At 49.4% G+C, this 19,751-nt stretch overlaps 1 protein-coding gene across 1 annotated transcript in view; it reads left to right on the plus strand.

Moving 5' to 3' along the window:
• The window catches only part of MAD1L1 (mitotic arrest deficient 1 like 1), a 383,773-nt gene that overhangs the window by 191,952 nt on the left and 172,070 nt on the right, over window positions 1–19,751 (plus strand). The window contains exon 17 of the mRNA XM_056866622.1: window positions 4,386–4,476. Coding sequence (XP_056722600.1) covers window positions 4,386–4,476 — 91 coding nt within the window. The remainder of the gene's footprint in view (window positions 1–4,385; window positions 4,477–19,751) is intronic.

Genomic DNA, 19,751 nt, shown 5'->3' on the forward strand with positions numbered 1-19,751 from the left:
TACCGTTCAAAGGGATCTGAAGCAGACGGGGCGGAGCAGGAATGGACGCCGCCGCATCCTTTATACGTGTCTCCTCCATTATACTGATGGACATTGAACTTGTTTTTAGTTTGTTTTTTTTTATTTCTTTTTGGGGGGCTCTTTGGAACAGTTTGGCTGGGGTGTGATAGCGGGAGGAGAATGTCCCCTCTTCTAGTCGGAAACAGCCATTAGATTTAACAGCTGACCAAAAAAAATCTTTTGTAAATTTACCTTTGGTCTGAAATTTCCTTCCTCCGGTGTCCTCCGCAAGGCATTTTCACCCTTGCTTTGTAGCATTTAGGTTATATTGTAAAGCAGCCAGTCGGGTTAAAAGCTCGACAGATCATGGTGGGGGCGGGAGACCCCCCGGCTCCTGTCGCAGCATTGTGTGAAGCGCCTTGTCACTCCCGGTCAAAACAAACAGAAGTGATATAGGGTAGCTCTAGGAACCGTTGGAAACCTTGTGGTTAAACTGTAGAGTTTCCGGTGATTCCTAGAGCTACCTGTGTCACTTTTGGTTTTCTGCCAGAAGTTATATGATTCTGCAGCTGGCGTCGTGCCCCCTCCAATACCCTCACCCACAGCCCTCCGACTGGTCACCTGGCAACCCTATGCTTCGATGTGTCTGCCACGAACCTACCGTCTGCATTTACATCCCACTCGAGTGAAAGTCTCCTTTTATTAATCCCCCCCCCTTAAATCTTCTTTCTTTTGTCCACCCTTTAATATGGAAAGTAATCCCCCCCCCTCCACCGGGGAGGCCGAAAAGATCTTTCTTTCTTTCTTTCTTTCTTTCTTTCTTTCTTTCTTTCTTTCTTTCTTTCTTTCTTTCTTTCTTTCTTTCTTTCTTTCTTTCTTTCTTTCTTTCTCCGCTTTTCCCATCAGGCCCTTTAATAACGCAGAACGTGAAATTGCCTTCCAAAATCATTGCTTCTTGGGGAGACCCTTATTGGCAGAGGGGCCCGGTCCTTACCCGTCCCGACGCCTCCCTGAAATCTCGCTCTCCGCATTCAGATATTCTGGCCAGAAGCCGAGCCTCAGTTTCCCCGATCGTTCCCAGAAGAGCAGGTTGTACCTGGGCCAAGAGGAATACCCCAAAAACAGCAATCGGACCGTTTTACATTTTGTTTTCTTAAAATTCGGGGAAGCCTTGAGCGGGGAACAGACGGAGATGTCTCTTCAGCTGGAACGCAACCGTAACTTTTCTCTCCATCTCTCTTTCCTCCTCCCTCGCTGTCAGACGACGATGCCAGTAAATCCTAAACGTTGTCCATAGATTTAGAGACTGGATAGGTTTTCGGTAATTTGAAAGGAATTCATGTTCTTGCCAAGCCGATTAGTCACGCTGGCTGGAAGTCTCTCTTCTCCTGTCGCTGTCTTGATGCTCTCTGGACCGCTCGAGAGTCTGGTTCCCGTGCCCATGTTGGATGGCATGTGTGTTTTTAAATCCCATCCTTTGTTTGCCCACTTGTCTGCACTTATTTGTCTTTTTTTCCCCCCCAACAAGAGCGCAGGGCTGTTTAGCTTGGAAAGGAGGCGGTTAAGGGGAGACATGATAGAGGTCTATAAAATGATGCATGGTGTGGAGAGAGTGGACAGGGAGAAGCTTTTCTCCCTCTCTTGTAAGACCAGACCAGGGTCATCTGCTGAAGCTGGAGGGTGAGAGATTCAAAACTGATAAAAGGGAGTATTGGTTCACACAATGCACAGTTGAATTGTGGAACTCCCTGCCCCAGGATGTGGTGATGGCTGCCACCTTGGAAGGCTTGAAGAGGGGAGTAGACATTTTCATGGAGGAGAGGGGTATTCATGGCTACTAGTCGAAATGGCTACTAGTCATGATGCATACCTATTCTCTCCAGTGTCAGAGGAGCATGCCTGTTATGTTAGGTGCCGTGGAACACAGGTAGGATAAATGCTGCTGCAATTGTCTTGCTTGTCGTAGAGCGGCGGACTCGAATATGTTGAACTTGGGTTCGATTCCCCATTCCTCCACTTGAAGCCTGCTGGGTGACCTTGGGCCAGTCACAGTTCTCTCCGAAGTCTCTGAGCCCCACCTACCCCACAAGGTGCCTGTTGTGGGGAGAGGAAGGGGAGGCGATGGGAAGCCACTTTGAGTCTCCTTAAAGGTAGAGAAAAGCAGGGTATAAAAACCAACTCTTCTTCTTCGTCATCTGCGTCATCTGACACAAAAGAGGTGTCAGAAATAAGTTTTTTTTCCCCCAGAAACACTTTGGTTTTCCCCACGCAATGGACTGAAGCTAGAACTCTAGCAAAGAAGCCCTTCAGGTCAATGAGACGGCCACAGGACAAATCCGTGGCGAGCCGGTCTCCTCTTTTGCTCTGAGGTCCCCGTGCGGAACGTGGGTCGCTGGCCGCCAACCAAACCATCCCTCCGCCGTAACCGTCGGACGTCGGCTTTTCGTCCGCCGAACGTTTCCAGGCCTGCGTGTGCGTGTATCTCAGGAGGCAAAGCTCCTGGATGGGAAAAAAACTCAACCCAACCCAAAAAAACCCTCAACGTTTGGAGCGCAGACAACCTGGCTGCGATCTCGCCTCCCGGCGAAAAAGCTCCCAGAGGACTGGGGTGGGGGCTTCGAAAACGCTGCATCTTTATGCCTTCGGAGCAATGCCTTTTTCCCCCTGCGTAGTTTTTAATTTCAATTACATCTGTTGCAAGCGAGGGGGGAAGAAAACACCTTCAAGGGATCCGAAAGCCGTCTTCGCAAATGAAATCCTGCGTCGTGTTTTCGGCAGTTTCTGTTAAAGGGGCCGGGGGGGGGGGGAGAGATGGGGGAGAAGATCGTTTGCTAATTAATTCTGCTGCTGTCTGCTTTCCCAGGCTCTGCCGTGCTCGGCCCCTCCTTAATATCTGCGTCGGCCCAAGCACTTTGAGCACGTGCAGAGTATGTTTCATTAGCCACAAAGTAACCACAGCTCACTGTTACTGGGTATTGGGAGGGGGGCAGTGGGGAGCCAGCGTGGTGTGGTGGTTGAGAGCGGGGGACTCTAATCTGGAGAACCAGGCTCGATTCTCCACTCCTCCACATGATGCCTGCTGGGTGACCCGTGGGCTAGTCACAGTTCTCTTTGAACTCTCAGCCTCACCTACTTCGCGAGGTGTCTGTTGTGGGGAGGTGTAGGGAAGGCGATTGTAAGCTGTTTTGAGGCTCTTTAAAGCAGAGAAAATCAGGGTATAAAAACCCCTCCTCCTCCTCTTCTTCTTCTTTTTCTTCTCCTCCTCCTCCTCCTCCTCCTCCTCCTCCTCCTCCTCTTCTTCTTCTTCTTCTTCTTCTTCTTCTTCTTCTTCTCCTCCTCCTCCTCCTCCTCCTCCTCCTCCTCCTCCTCTTCTTCTTCTCCTTCTCCTCCTCCTCCTCCTCTCCTCCTCCTCCTCAAGAAGCTAGTTCATGGCATTATAACTGCCTGTCAATCTGTAGATGACAAGGCACCGTAAGCCAATGAGCATAATGCAGGGTCCCTAACATCCGCCGTGGGGGCCACCTTCACCTTTCCTGGTGCCCCCCCAAGTATTTTTAGAAAGTGGGTGGGGCTTTGTGAGGCTGTTTTCCCAGCAGGGCTTCCGAATGGCCTCTAGAGATCCGATCGGCTGCGCAGATTAAAGTAACGCAGTTTCAGCAGCAGCTGCCACCTCTGTATTGGATATATTCTCTTTCATTCCCTCTTCCGGTATAGATATATATATATATTTTAAAAATTACCTCTCTTCGTACCTACGCTTGGCCTTTCTATGTATGTGTGGCGCCCCCTCCCTTTCCTCCGCGAACATGTCCACTCCCCTCTCCAAGCCTTCCAAGTTGGCAGCCCTCACCACCTCCTGGGGAAGGGAGTTCCACAATTCAACTATGTGTTGTGTGAAGAAAGACGTCCTTCTATCTGCTTGGAATCTCTCACCCTCCAGCTTCAGCAGATGACCCCGCGTTCTGGTCTTATGAGAGAGGGAGAACAGCTTCTCCCTGTCCGCTCTCTCCACACCATGCATCATTTTATAGACCTCTACCATGTCTCCCCTTAAGTGCCTCCTTTCCAAGCTAAACAGCCCTAAGCGTTTCGTCCGCTCCTCATAGGGCAGTCGCTCTAGCCCCCCTGATCATTTTGGTTGCTCTTTTCTGCACCTCCTCAAGCTCTGCAAAATCCTTTTTGAGGTGTGGTGCCCAGAACTGTACCCAGTATTCCAAGTGTGGTCTCATCGTAGATTTGTGCAAGGGGAGTGTGATAGCAGCAGTTTTATTCTTGATCCAGCTGACAATGGTCACCGTTACTGACAATGGTCACTTCCCTGAGCTGAGACAGATTCTAACAGCAGGGACATATATTAAGGGTTTTCACTCTGTTCGGTCCCCTAGGTTAAAAATTGAGGAGCTGGAAGCTGAACGGAGCCGGCTAGAAGAGGAGAAGAAATCCCTGGAGAGGAAAGTGGAGGAGATGGCCCTTCAGGTGAGTAGTGGGCAAATACCAGAAGGGTGGAGAAGGTCAATATGGAGGGATAAACGTGCAGATGGACTGCGGGGAGTCCGCTGTTTATGTATACTTCTGTTCCCCGCTTCACCCACCCCCTGCTTTTATGGAGCACCCCACAAGAAGGTTGAATTCCTCCGTTGCTCAGCGCTTGGCTTCATGAAGTCATGCTAGGGGGAGTTTTCATGAACTCAAGGACGTCTGGGACTGGTACAGAGATACCTAAATAGTAAAGAATATACAAAAGAAAGTAAGCTCTTGCAAGAGTAGTTTGCTCTCTGCTTTTGTACACGCATCGTACAGAATTGTCAAAGTGTGTTTTCCAAACGTGGCGTTCCCCCCCCCCCCCGGAATATTTTCTCGCCGCTTCCCAGTGCTCTGAAGGGGAAATGGCATATTTTGGACTTCTCTCCTCCCCCCGCCCAAGATATATGTGTCTATAACAAGCAAATAACGTCTCGTAAGAGGTGGACCCCAGGGTTCTTTGGGGGGTGTTCATTTTCTTATCCCAGACTTTATTCTTGCCAAACCAGCTGGGTTCCACAGCCTTAGACTTTAATCTCAAGTAAGAAACTAAGTTTAGTCACTTGGTTCCGTATAGTTTCAGGTGGGTGGCCAAGTTGGCCAAGAAGAGCAAGATTCAAGTCCGGTAGATCCTTAAAGACTGACAAGGATTTCCCGGGTATGAGCTTTCGAGAGTCCAAAGCTCCCTTCAACAGATATCTCAAATCTTGCCCTTGTTCAATAGGAGAGCGTTCGAGAGCGCTCCCGTGGGGGTGACCCCTTTCCTTTTTGTGCGAGTCAGTAGTTTTGCATCTGGTCGCGAGAATCAGAGGGTGTTTCTCCTACCGCCGTCGAAAGGATCCTCTTCCGCGCATTTGTCGAATTCTTGTAAGATTCAGCTGTGCGCCACCCCCCCCCCCACACACACACCCGTAGCAATGCATTCTGAATTTCTTTGGGCATCTTGCCCTGATTATCTCAGATCTGCGGAGTTCAGTTCCTGTTTTCAAACTCGTTCAGTCAAAGTGGGCAAATTATTTGATTCAGTGGACTGGGATTACCCCCTCCCTCCGCCATTCATGATTATCATGGATAAAATAAACCATATTTGAGCTTGCTTCCTGCTATAATGAAAAATGAGGGGGAAAGTTGCACAGCTAGCATGGTGTAGTGGTTAAGAGCAGTGGACTGTCATCTGGAGAACCAGGTTCGATTCCCCGCTCCTCCGCATGAGCAGCAGACTCTTATCTGGAGAACCAGGCTCGATTCCCCGCTCCTCCGCATGAGCGGCAGACTCTTATCTGGAGAACCGGGTTTGATTCCCCACTCCTCCTCTTGAAGTCTGTTGGGTGACCTTGGGCGAGTCATAGTCCTCTCAGCCCCACCTACCTCAGAAGGTGCCTGTTGTGGGGAGGGGAAGGGAAGGCGATTGTAAGCTGGTTTGAGACTCTTTATGGTGGAGAAAAGCGGGGTATAAAAACCAACTCTTTTTCATATGTTGAATCGTTGCTTACAAAGAACAGAGGGTATGGGTTGATATTTGAACGTCTGGGTGTGTGACTGTCTCATAATAAAAGTAGTACTGTTTTTTTTTTTTTTAAACTGTGTGAAATGCTTAATGAATCCTAACTCGTTCGTATGCTCAGTGGGCCTGTGAGGAAGGTCACTGTTATTCCCATTTTGCAGGTGGGGAACTGAGTCTGAGAAGAAAAGGGACTCACCCAAGGCTACCCCTTGCGAGCCCGTGGCTGACCTGGACTGTGATCCCGGGCCGCCAAGGTCCAACTGACTGGATTCTTGCTACTCGTAGCTGTCCTGTAGCTCGTGCGCGACCCTGTTTCGTACGAAAATCCGGACGCCTCTTGCTTTTCCGTAAGCGAAGGGAGACCTACCGCGGACGCTTTCTGAAGACTCCTTTAGAACCAGAACACGGTTTAGCCTTTCTTGTAAGGTGCATGAGGCTGGGGTTAAGAGCAAGAATGTGTGCTTCGATCTACCAAACCAGGAGCATTTTGGAACAGTGGAAGCTGGGCTTGGCAGCGCACGAGTTTGATAGCCATCTAGAATACCTCCCCGACGATTCTTCCTCTTTCTTTCTTTCTTTCTTTCTCGAAATCAACAAAGCATCTCTCTGTGGATATCTTTGTCCCAGTCAGAATTAGAAACAGGGGTTGCCTGCTCCAAATTCCTAGAGATTTGGGGGTGGAGCTTGGAGAGGGCAGGGTATGACGAGAGGCGGGACCTCAGCCATTAGAGGACACCCCCCCCCAAAGCAGCCGTTTTCTACAGGGGGGACCGATCGATGTCGTCTGGAGATCAGTTGTAATTCTGGGAGAATTCTGGAGGTGGCCAACCTTATTTAGAAGTGAATTTTAGTTTGTGGTAAGCTAGCTCTTTGCGGGGTGGGCTGCGCATCATTGCAACCTCTTCCTTGCTGAGATGTTGGGAGGCAGGGCCATAGCTGAGAAGGGCAGCTGCCTCTGTGGCATGCAGAGAGGGTGGCTGGCCTGCCTCTCTTACAGGAGGAGCGGGCCGGGTAGGAGAGGCAGTTCTGCCTCCCTCTCTGCATGCCACAGGGGCAGCGGCTGCCCTCCTGCCCCCACCCCGTTACATCCCTGGTAGGAGGTAGTTCTCACAATGGAGATGCAAGAACATCATTCCTTACGTTCCGGGCGCAGTTGGTCTTGGCGAACAAAGGGGAGGGAGAGCGCGAGTAACAGTAGAACGATGCGGCGAATTGACTTTGTTCCTTCTTTTCTGTAACGCCGTTTGCTGCGCGAGCCGTGTAAGGCAACTGCTCTTTGAAGGAAGCACACAAGAAGAACCTGAGCTGCCTGCGCATTAAATCAGAGACCCCCATCCTGCCGAAAGCCGTGTCGTCTGTCTTCCTTCTCTCAGATGTGCTGAGCACGATGTCGTCGTTCGACTCTTTTTAATTTTCCTTCCTTTCTCTTCCTCCCGCTCTGCTTAAAAAAAAAAACTAAAAAAAAAACCTGAATCCTCGCTGTAAATTGTGTTGTGGGTTTGCGTGCATGTTTAATGCTCGGCTTGAAATTACCCAGATTTTAGACAGGCCATTGATTTCTGTCTTGACACCTATTAAAGGTGAATCAAATTTCTCTTTTAATGCCAATTCTTGAATAGGGCGGGGAGTGGGGGGGTGACGTCTTCGATACAACGGGGATCTGAGATCAACTCGGCATCGCCGCTGAGCCATGTTTCGCATGAAGGCTGTCACCCGGTTCTCCTTTAATTGGGTTGCCGTCTTCGGAAGATGAAGACAGCGTTGGATTGGGGTTTGGACGCCCTGGTCTCCCAAGAATGCTTGCGGCAGCTTTCGTCTCCCCCCCCCCGCCCCCGACAGTTACAAGCTCATTTGTTTCATATTTCATGCAACGTCCTCATCTGGAGATAGCTGTCCTTTCTCCGCTCTGGGACAGCGTGGTGCGGATCGAAGCGATTGTCTTGTTTTGGTTTTGGCAGGGTCAGAAAGACCGGATTTATTTGTAACTTGCACCCGTGCTCCATTAGCCTGTGTCCTCGAGGCCCCTGCGAGCAACAAGCTTCTGGAGGCTGCCTCCGACAACAGTTGCACAAACATTTTGCTAATTGTTCCAGGGAGAGGCCGTGGCTCAGGGGTAGAGCATCTGCTTGGCAGGCAGAAGGTCTCCGTTTCAATCCCCGGCATCTCCAGGATTGTGTAACGGATGATGTGAAAGACCTCTGCCTGAGACCCTGGAGAGACACTGCCAGTCTGAGTAGACAGTATTGACTTTGATGGACCAGTAGTTGGTTTCAGGAGAAGGCAGCTTCATGCGCTCATTGAATCATAGAGTTGGAAGGGACCCCCCCGGGTCCTATAGTCCAACCCCGTGCACAATGCAGGAATTCTCAATTACCTCCCACCCTCAGTGAGCCCTACTCCATGCCCAGAAGATGACAATTGAAACCCTCCATGCATCCTACCCATTTACGTTCTTCCACGGAAAAACATAAAATTGTTTTATTAATCGAGCTTCTTTATGTCAGACTGTATTGACTATAGGGACCAAGAGACCAAAGTGGAGAAGTGGGTCTTATAATGCTCAAATCTAGCAACTTGACAAATGCTTATGGAAACCAGTGCAGGTGACCAGTGAAACTCCCAATCTCCAGTTCCATAATTAGATTACCGGTTTGTTGACTGGAAACGATGAACGCGGTAACAACTAAAACAGGCTGCTCTGGAAGGAGCTGGAACCACCCTTTGAAAGATGACATGCCATTCATTCAGTTTGTATCCCGTCAATATTTCAGGCAGAAACTCTGCGTAAGAGCCAGGTTTGATTCCCCACTCCTCCACATGAGCAGCGGGGGCTAATCTGGTGAACCGGGTTGGTATCCCCACTCCTCCACATGAAGCCAGCTGGGTGTCCCTGGGGTAGTCACAGCTCTCTTAGAGCTCTCTCTCAGCCCCACCTACCTCACAGGGTGTCTGTTGTGGGGAGAGGAAGGGAAGGCTGATTGTAAGCCGGTTTGATTCTCTTTGAAGTGATAGAGAAAGTCAGCATATAAAAAAACAACTCTTCTTTTTAACAGGGATGCCGTTTTAGTTAACATATTATTTAAAAATATTTTCTTCCCTACACACAGCGTATGTTCAGTCGTGCTGTGACGCAGTAAAAGCTGCTGAAGCAAAGTTTTTTAAAACTCTGCACAGCCAATCAGATCTCCATTGGCCAACCGGAAGCCCTGCAGGCCCCACCCACTTTCTAAAAAATGCTTTACAGGCGCCCGGAAAGGTTTAGGGCAGGCACCGTGTTGGAGATCTGTGTGCTAGAGAGCATTATAGGTGGCTTGATTCTGTAATAATGTTGCCAGAGCCTATAAAGGGGCAGAGCTGGCATGGGGGGGGGGGCTCCGTTCCCTGCCCTGTTTCTCCCGGGGGTCAGTTCTCTGCAGTTCAGAATGAGCTCTTTCAGATGACGGGTTTGGCTTTGTAAGCTCAGCGAATCCCTTTCCCTCGATTTAACACCCACTGGCTATCCATCAACCACTTCACACTTTAAAAAGGGGGAACGGAATTTAATTTTTCCTTGACACTATAAAGAGAAAAGTCGCCACATCTCTCACGCAATTGACTGGTCTATTTGACAGCAGACAACGCAGCGTCCGCTTCTCAGAAAGCGTCTTTATCTTTTTTATCCAGGGAGCGATATATTTATTTCGTGCAATGTCGTCTGCAAATTCATCTGTCGGCGTTAAGTGAAGTATTGAATTATCAGCTTGTTCCCCCCCCTTTTAAATGCCATCCCCCCCTTTTTGTTGTTGCCAAAAACGAAAATAGAAGTTTTGTTCTAATACTTGTCAATACAAGGTGGAATTTTCGAGGCCTCTTCTGCTTTATCGAGAGCCTTTTTTAATTGAAGAACTGCCGGTGCAGCTGAGAAACATCTTATTTTTCTCCAGCGAGGGAGTTTCAGGCAGGATAAGAAAAGACTCAGGCCTGATTGCTGGTATTGAACATTATTTTAGAATCGATAGCGTGCTGAGTACTGGGGAGATACCAGAAAGCAGGAAGGCTTCGTCCTGTGTCTTGAGGGGCTGGCATTTGCGTTTGCTTCGGAGCAACCTAATTCCAAAGCCGCTGTTTGCATACAAATGCAATAACGGTTACATTCCAGGACGAAGCCGACAGGGCTGCTTCACAGCGGGTATCTAGGGGCCCGTTCCGTGCAAGAAATATCTATGTAACGATCTGTGAGCAAAGGTTGAAGGAGCTGGGTTGACGTTTAGCCTGGAGAGGAGACGATTGAGAGGCGAAATGATAGCCGTCTGCACTATATTTGAAGGGCTGTCATAGAACGGGCCGAGCGGAGCCGTTTTCCTTTGCCCCCGGACGGTCGGCCCGGAACCAGCGGGTTGAAATGAAATCAAAAGAGTTGTCGGCTGAACATTAGGAAGAACTTTCTGTCGGGTGGAGCGGTTCTTCAGTGGAACGGGCTTCCTCGGGAGGCGGTGGGCTCTCCTTCTTTGGAGGTTGTTAAGCAGAGGCTCGATGGCCATCTGACTGCAACGCTAATTCTGTGAATTTAGGCAGATCATGGGGAGGACAGGAAGGGACGAGCCCGTGTTCGGCTCTCGTGGCCCTTCCATCGGCTTCAGAATCGAAAGGCTGCTCCTTCGGTGGTGGAGGAAGCAGCAGATCTCGGTGAACTGGAGAGAGCTAGCTTGCTCTTGAATGTGTTGGAGACCCACGAGCCTAGTAGGGTTGCAGCCAAAGCAGCCGCAGTAGCTGCCTTACCCTTAGCGAGGCTGGAAGGAAACTGGAGACAGAGGACAATTCCAGGAAGGAAGCAGGAAGTGGGGGAACGTTTTTCTAGTTCCTGCCTACTTTGGAACCAGAAAGGAATCACCCATCTGTCTCCAAGATGCTCTTCTTACCTTAGAGGAGAAGGAACCTTCACTGTAAGTAAAGAAGGTTCCCGTTTTTACATGCCTGGGGTAATGCCGATCACCCCTTTGGGGTCAGGAAGGAATTTTTCCTCCAGGCCAGATTTAGTACATTGTGCAGGGAGCTAAACTAAATGGATCATAGAATCATAGAGTTGGAAGGGACCACCATGGTCATCTAGTCCAATCCCCTGCACAATGCAGGACATTAACAACTACCTTCCCCCCCCCCACGTCCCCAGTGACCCCAACCCTCCCCCAGCCATGCAGGATCCCACAATCAAAGCACTTCCGACAGATTGCCATCCAGTCTCTGCTTAAAGACCCCCAAAGGTGGGATCCTTGGAGCCCATTCCAGCTCTGTCTCTACGTTCTATGTTTCTATCGCCTCGCCTGTGAAGTTGGGAAGCCGTGCGGCTGCGTGCCACTCTGAAAATACCCCAAGCCGAAGAGAGGGGGAGCCCTCGCAACACCTCGTGCTGAGTGTGGGGAGAATTTTGCAAATTCTCTCCCCTGAGCCCTTTATTTTTTTTGGTCTCCTCCGCCTGCCACTTACCAAAGCAAAGCCAGAGCATGTGATATGAAAAGACAGACCGTGCACACAAGGCCCCCTTAGACAATAGACCAAGACATATAACAGTAAATCAGACAGTTTATTAAACTTACAAGAAAATATAAAGCAAGGAAAGAAACAGTACTTAGCTTCAATATTCAAGGCAGGATTTAACAGACCCATATATAAGTTGACACACAGACAATACAGTTATCAGAGATCTCTGGATCACTCTAAGGAAAGATGGCTACAGCCTAATTTCCTTCCCCAGAACGATAAGGAAACAGGGATCTCGCGAGACGTTTTATAGGTTAAACCATGGGAAAGAGAATTTACAACAGCCCTTTTCACAAGCTCCCTGGAGCTGGGCCTTGTTCATGAATTGGAGCTGTATTTTACTTTGAAACTTTCTGTTGACAGAGTCTCTGACAATTGTCTGCCTGTGAAGTTTTGTTTGCCTGAACAATTTCCCTTAATCTAGCAGAGCCTTTTGTTGCTGGTTTAAAAGCTCTTTATGTCCCGGAAAGGAATTTCAAGCACCTATTTCCTAGTGTAATTTCTTCCAAAATCACAGGCCCTAATTTGAAGATGGGGTCAGACTAGAAGCAGCTGAAGGCTAAAAGCCAGAGTCAGTCCTTAATGTGATTTTTAAACTATAAGTTAGAGCCTATAGATGGTTCTTTCTTAACACAAACTAGTAATATGTTTTAATACTAAAGAATTCGCACCACACTGAGTTAAATTTGACCCCGAATCCCTGGAGAGAGGACGCTTCTGCGCTCCCATGGGAGGAGCAGGGCACCACCCTGTGTGCTCATGGTATGGAACGGACATGGTCGGACTTGGCTAGAGGGATTCCCTATCCGTCACGAGCCCCCAACACACACACATTGAACAGTTTCAAACCTCACAGGGCAAGTCCAAGGGTATCTCAAAAGCCAGGTCCCAAGGTTCAAGCTGAGATCTAGATAACGCAAACCACAGCAAGGTCAGGAGTGGATAGATGTGTTGCTTCCACACTGCTACGCCCTTTCCAGCTGCCTGTAAGCAGGACGCCACGCAGGTAGCTTGTAATGCCGCACACCTGCCAGCCACCCCAGACCTGCTCCTGTAAGCACTCGTCCCTGCTGTCAGCGCTGGGTCGGTACCGAGTTGCTAGGCGGGCGCTTCGCCTCTTTTCCTGTGAGGCCCTACATGTTCGCCTCCTCCGCTGGCGATGAGGGGGGTAAGCAGACAGGCAGCTGGCTTTCTGCAGTTGGCTCAGAGCTGGAGGGCTCAGGGGTCGCTGCGCTGGTTCCTGGCTGCACATCTGGCCCCACATGGGCTGCTTCCTTCCATACAATTTCAGCCACAAGCTGGGGATCGAAGCCAGGGCTGCCGGCTGACTCTTCATCAGAGGAGTCATCCGTGCCCCCTGGACCCGGCTGCACTATGACACTATATGGCAGGGGCGGGGAACCTTTTTTCCGCCAAGGGCCATTTGGATATTTAGGACATCATTTGCGGGCCATACAAAATGATCAGCGTAAAAATTAGCCTGCTATATTTGGTCAAACGTTCAGCCAAGAGGCACGACCGGAGACGGCTCCGAGTGTCTGCCATGTAGAGCGACTCGCTTTTGAGCTCTGCCTTTCCCAGCTGGGCCCGAGAGATTCAGGCAGGGCAGCAAACACAAGACACAGTTTGTTGGGCGGTCCTAGCAGCTCCATAGCTAACGACTCTTCTTCAAGGGGGGGGGAGTTCCTTTTCTTAGCAAGACAAACTCACATCCGCCTTGAATAGAGACTATTCCTGTCCACAGGAGGGGGCGGATCACCAGTCTTAGATCCTTCTGTACTAGAGATCTGCCAGGACCCACGAAGGGCCAGACCAAATGATTTTGTGGGCCTTATACGGCCCCTGGGCCTGACGTTCCCCACCCCTGCTATATGGTGAGAGAGCTCGGACTCCCAAAAGCTTCTACCCTGGCAACCTTGTTGGTCTTTCAGGTGCTACCGGACTCGGATGTTGCTCTGTCCATCCAGGTGTTGCTTAGGGTCCTGAGGGCCGACTAGCATTGTGGCATCTGGCATCACCTTGCAAAGTATTGGGAACAGAGAAAGTGGGGGGGGGGAACCCAAAGATTTCTCCCGATCTGGTATTAGCAGGTGATGAAATTGAGATATTGACAATTATGCTAGGCTGCATGTATAATACCTGACATCCTTCTGTGCTCCAGCTTGCGTGGGGACAGCTTGAATTATGGCTGGAGGCACCGTCCACCTCCACAGACGTTCTCTCCCGCCCCCGCCCCCCCAGCTTTTGACACCTAGCTGCAGGCGGCATTGATTTCCCTTCACTCTTGCAGAAGTCCGCGGCATGGATATTACTCACTGTTCAGATCTTTGCCGCTAATAAAAACTGCCGGTTCCAGATAGACCAGGGAAGCGTCTGGAAGGGCTGGGGTGCTGCCTTTCCTGGCTTGAGCATGGGGGGGATACGAAGGGGGGCAGCGAGGGGCAAATTAGGCCCGAGATTCTCCCCCCCTGAATCTGGAAAGAGAGTTTTTTCTCTCCCCCCCATCTGTTTTTCAGCTTCAGCGATTTCTGCCAGATTGAAAAGAGCTCGTGACTTCTTTTTTTTGCTGTGCAATTGGCTGTTTGGAGTGTTTGCCAGTCCTTCCGAGGAGCGGCTTAGCTTTCAGTCGGTTTTGGAGCCTTTGCCCTCCCTTGCCACCTTTCCTGCCCCCCCAGCTCCCTCCCCCGGGTCCTTGAAGGAGCCGGCAACGCGAAGCCGGGAAATAAAAGGACGGATCAAAAAAAAAAAATCAGGGCTTCTCGGCTGCAAAGTGGGAGGAAAGGCTTCTGAAGAGCGCTCAATTAGCATTTATTTCTGCCAGGATTCCCGTGTTTACAGGCAACGGGGCGGCGAGTGAAGTGTTCCTTATGCTAATCGGCCTCTCTTGCCTTTCCTTCTCGCCTCCTCAGCTCCTCCGAGTTGAAGGGGGAAGAGAGATCCTTCAAGTTTCTCCGCGGCTGCTTCGAGCAAGCTTTATTTAAAGTCAGCTGCCATGTGACTTAATTGGATCCATATGCTTGGGGAGAGAAAGAGCTTCCACTCGTTGAAACTCCTTCTAAATTCTTCTTCCGTAGCTGATTAGCGGAACGGAGAGGGGCGACACCCCTGAACTCTAGCTACAGCCCAGATATATATAGTTTTTAAAGTTAAGCCTTAATCTTTAAACTTAATCTTTAAACTTAAGCTTCACATTCACAAAGCATCCGGGCCTGGAAACTGCCTTGATATTTATCGATATTTCAAGATGCAGCCGAATTATCGTTTTGTTTTGATCCCGAACGAGAAGGATTAGCTGGAGAGAGCCTATGACTAGTGCCCAGGTTTGCCCAGAAGGAAGGGAAAGTGGGCCGTTATGGAGATGCCATAAAGCCCTTGGCTTGGAACAAGAGGAGCCCAAAGAGGATAAATTAGGGGTTTCAAACATAAGACCCATGGGCCAGATTTGGCCCCTTGAGAGCTTTTATCCGGCCCACGAGCCAATCGAAGCAGCCACCCCCCCTCTCGATCTGGGCTGGTAAGGCATGGCTCACCCCCCACCAAGTGACATTTATGTCGTATCCGGCCCTCCTAACCAATGACTTCGACACCCCTGGGATAGATCTGCCCTTAGACCCACGTAGCAAAAGTAACAACCATTCCATTGCTCTTGATTTTGATGAGGGGACTGAAAATGATATACATGGTTAGGAAGAAGAATTGATTTTTATACCCACTTTCCCTTCTACCTTTAAGGTGTCTCAAAGCGGCTTACAATTGCCTTCCCTCCCTCTACCCCCAAAACAGAAACCTTGTGAGGTAGGTGGGGCTGAGAGAGTTCGGAGGGAACTGTGACTGGCCCAAAGTCATCCAGCAGGCTTCATGTGGAGGAGCGGGGAATCCAACCCGGTTCTCCAGGCTAGAGTCCACCGTTCTTTAAAAAATAAAGAATTAGGTGAACTCAGTGTTGCTCACCATGTGAGCGACATGTCCTCCGGCGATAACAGATGGAACGGTTTGTCCGCCTGTGGGATTTATTTCCGCCGAATTTTTGTAGTGCATTGCACGAGAGAGACTAAATTCATTCTATTAACGCCCTATTTAGTTCTGCCCTGATGATGTTTTGGACTCTTTAATCTCCGGTTTGAGGCATTTGCAATGCATATGGCATATCGATTCGCTGTGGTACATTCATCTGTCAGGGGACCGGCAGCGTCGGTTCGCACGCCTTTTGAAAAATGGATACGTCAGGTATCTGAAATCACGTGACCCTATTCAAATAATGTTTTCTGCTTATACATTTCTATTTGCAGTACAGCTGTTTTTTTTTACGTTTTCCTCCTTCTGCACATCATACTTTAAAAGGAATATCATCCTCACAGATATTTCTTTTCCTCTCCTGAGGATGCGATTCATTTCTGTTTGTCTGCTGCAGTCTCTGAATTGGTCACGAACCACCAAAGTCCTGGTTACATAGGTGTGACGTCAACAATGTAGGAATCGTTGCGTAGAAATAACGGATAGGGGCTGCACATTTGATCTAGGGTGCGCGTTTTTAAATGCTTGAAGTGGGAGCTGTGGATTAGCAGTAGAGCATCTGCTTGGCATGCAGAAGGCCCCAGGCTCAGTTCCCAGCATCTCCAGCTAAAATGATCAGGTAGTAAGCGATGGGAAAGTCCTCTGCCCGAGACCCTGGAGAACTGCTGCCAGTCTGAGTAGACAATGTCCACCTTGGATGGACCAATGTTCTGATTCATTCGCTCAGGCGCGGTTGGGCTTTTGTGAGACCTTACCAAGGTGGACCTTATTTCCAAGCGGCAGTTCAAGGAACTTTGTCTTCTGTCCACCAGTTCATTCTTCACACCATTGAGCTCTTCCAGGATGGTTGCTCGCCCAAGATTTCTTCTTAAGGAACGCTAACGGAAGGCCTGTTTCTGTGGAGCTTCCTAATACATTGGTCTTTGGGTGGAGGCGCAAAGTCAATCTTTTTAGTCTGGCTTATATTGGAGTATATTGCCCTGACCTGGATAGCCCAGGCTAGCCCGATCTCGTCAGATCTCGGAAGCTTAGAAAGGTCGACCCTGGCTAGTATTTGGATGGGAGACCTCGAAGGAATACAAGGGTCGTGATGCGGAGGTAGGCAATGGCGAACCACCTTTGAATGCCTCTTGCTTTGAAAACCCCAACAGGGATCGCCAAAAGTCACCTGGGACTTGGCAGCCAAAAAAATAAATAAATAAGAACATAAGAAAGGCCCTGCTGGATCAGACCAAGGTCTCATCAAGTCCAACAGTCTGTTCACACAAGTGGCCAACCAGGGGCCTCTAGGAAGCCCACAAACAAGAAAACTGCAGCAGCATTATCCTGCCTGTGCTCCAAAGCACTAATATCATAGGCCTGCTCCTCTGATCTTGGAGAGAATAGGTATGCATCATGACGAGTATCCATTTTTATTAGTAGCCATGAATAGCCTTCTCCCCCATGAACATGTCCACTACCCTCCTCAAGCCTTTCAAGTTGGCAGCCATCACCACATCCTGGAGCAGGGAGTTCCACAATTGAACTCCGCATTGTGTGAAGAAATCTGTTGAGAGTCTCTTACCCTCCAGCTTCAGCAGATGACCCAGTGTCAGAGTAGAGCAGTTAGCTACTGAGTTATTTTACTTTTGTGTCTTCAGGTTGAGCTGTATTATGCAACCAGCACAGCATTTCCAAACCCCTGGCAGGTAAATGCCTTCTGGTTGGCTGCTGTGTGAAACAGGATGCTGGACCAGATGACCCCCTCCCAAGGACCAGTATAAGGACCAAAGGACTCATATTAAAAAAATACACTGGGAATTTGTAAAAAAATACACTGAGAAGGATTAACCAATCCTCAACAGCCAACCAGAAGCCCCACCAGGTCACACTCATTTTTGAAAAACACTGGTGGGTGCCATGGTGCCCAGAGGCACAATTTTGGAGACCCCTGCTCCAGGATAATGAGTTTGGGGGATTTGCCGAAGTGAAAAAGGTCAAACTAAATAACCAACCTGCTGAACAGCACGGGGAGGGAAGCCAACGAGTTTTTCACAGAGGTAAATTCTAACATGCGCTGACATTTTTAAGAATGCACGCCTTGAATAATAAACTACAGGAGTTCCCAGATGTGCTGCCAGAAAACGGCTTTACGCTGTTTATCGGTGCGCTTCTCCCCCAGAGCCGAGTTCAGGAGCGATGAATATTCTCCGAATCCATTTAACACTGTGTTACCAAAATACACAGTACAGGTAACATCTTTGCAAGTTTCCCAAGATGTCCACGGTCGCTGCAGCGTCCTGCGACTTGCTCGCCGAGCCGAAGCGGGAGAGTCTTCCGAAAACTAACCGCCTTCTGAAAGCTGCCTTGAATTGTCCCCCCCCCCCAAATCGAGGAGAAGAAAAAGCAAGAAGGCAACGAGCATTGCGGACTGATTTTACCTCTGTGAGATTTCCAGAAAGAAAGGCATTGGGTGGGCCTTCTCAAGCTCTCCAGGCAGCGGGAAACGGGGTTCATTGATAGTTTTGCTGTGTGCTAATTTAACGGCGAGAAACTCACTTTTTATAGCATTGTTGCTTTCCTCCTGTTACAAATTCCGTTGCTTTCTTCACACAAGGGGGGGGGGGAGAAGATAATTTTGGGACTTTTAAGAGAACGATTCTGACACTCCGTCCATTTTCTCCTTCGATTCGCGAGTAGCGATTATCCCTTTGGGGGAGATGCGACGGGCTTCTCTTCAACCTCAGCCTTCTTTGAGATCGCTCACGCTTTTGTTCTGTGGCCCATCTGCTTGTACATTCTCTGCTATGCATTTCAGAACCATCAACTCGTGTTTTTTTCTCAAGGATAATTCTTCTCCCCCCCAATAAGTTAAGCACTCAAGTTTCATTGCGTTTTGCTGGCTCCGTGCAAAACCAATTTCACTGTGGTTCTCTTGTAGTCATCTTTTACGTTCAGTAATCCCAGACGGGCTGTTTGTTGGTGGATTTCCAAGTAAGTTGACTTACAACAGGGGCACCCAACCTTTTTGAGCCTGTCGACAGCTTTGGAATTCAGACACAACGTGGCGGGCGCAGCCCCAAAGTGGCCACCCCAAAATGGCCACCGCAGGAGGCGGGGCCAGCTACAGAATGGCTGCCTCAACTTACCTTCAGGCACACAGTGAAGATCTTTGTGCCGTGGTGGCAGCCGCTGTCAAAGTGATATATGTTTTTTAAAATCTGCACAACCAGTAGGGTTGTCAATATACACAATACCACTACTGAACCATTTATACAACGCTAGAAAAAGCTACTAGAAACATCACAAACATAGAACAACAAATGGATGCAATGAACACAAATCAACAACACAGACATACAAAAATCCCAAAACGTTTCCTGCTCGTCGAGCATCTCCTGGCTATGACCCTATACCATTTTCTGAAGAAGACGTTTGGTTTTATGACTCCTACCCAGGATCTATTTGAGGTTTGAGTCCAGTGGACTACATCGAGAATGCAGAGAAATTCGATCAATGGACTTCCCTTGTATATATATCATTGTATAGGTTTTGGGATTTTTTTTTGCATTGTATAAATGGTGTAGTATTGCTGAGCCTGAGTGCTGTCGTTTATATTGAACGTACCGTGTACAGCATAGGTGAATAATTTGTGTTAGCACTTCTAGGTACTAGCTGGAGATCTCCCGCTATTACAACTGACCTCCAGCAGACAGAGATCAGTTCCCCTGGAGAAAAGGGCCTCTTTGGGAATTGGACTCTATGGCATTGAAGTCCCTCCCCGAACCCCACCCTCCTCAGGCTCCACCCCCAAAACCTCCGGCCGGTGGCGAAGAGGGACCCGGCAACCCTAACAGCCAGTCACATCTCCAGTAGCCAATCGGGAGCCTTGCTGCGCAAAACCCAACTGGCCCATCCCACTTTCTATCAACGCTTGGCAAGCGCCATGGCACCCACAGGCACCAGGTTGGGGACCCCTGACTTTTAGAAAGTAGTGGAGAAGAGGCTGAGCGATGGTTTGGGGTCTCCCCCCTCCCCTCGAATCTTTTCTCTTCCACGGATTCTCTTGCTGGCCGTAAACTAGGCGCACCGCCTCTGCCCCGATTGGCAATTTGGGACTTCAGGCCGGTTCACCTGCCTTGCAGGGTTCTCGTCGGGATCTCAAGGGCCTGCGAAAGGCTTGAAAACGCTGCACCCAGGCGAGGCCACTCGAAAA

Source organism: Euleptes europaea, chromosome 21, assembly GCF_029931775.1.
Source record: "Euleptes europaea isolate rEulEur1 chromosome 21, rEulEur1.hap1, whole genome shotgun sequence".
Lineage (NCBI taxonomy): Eukaryota > Metazoa > Chordata > Lepidosauria > Squamata > Sphaerodactylidae > Euleptes > Euleptes europaea.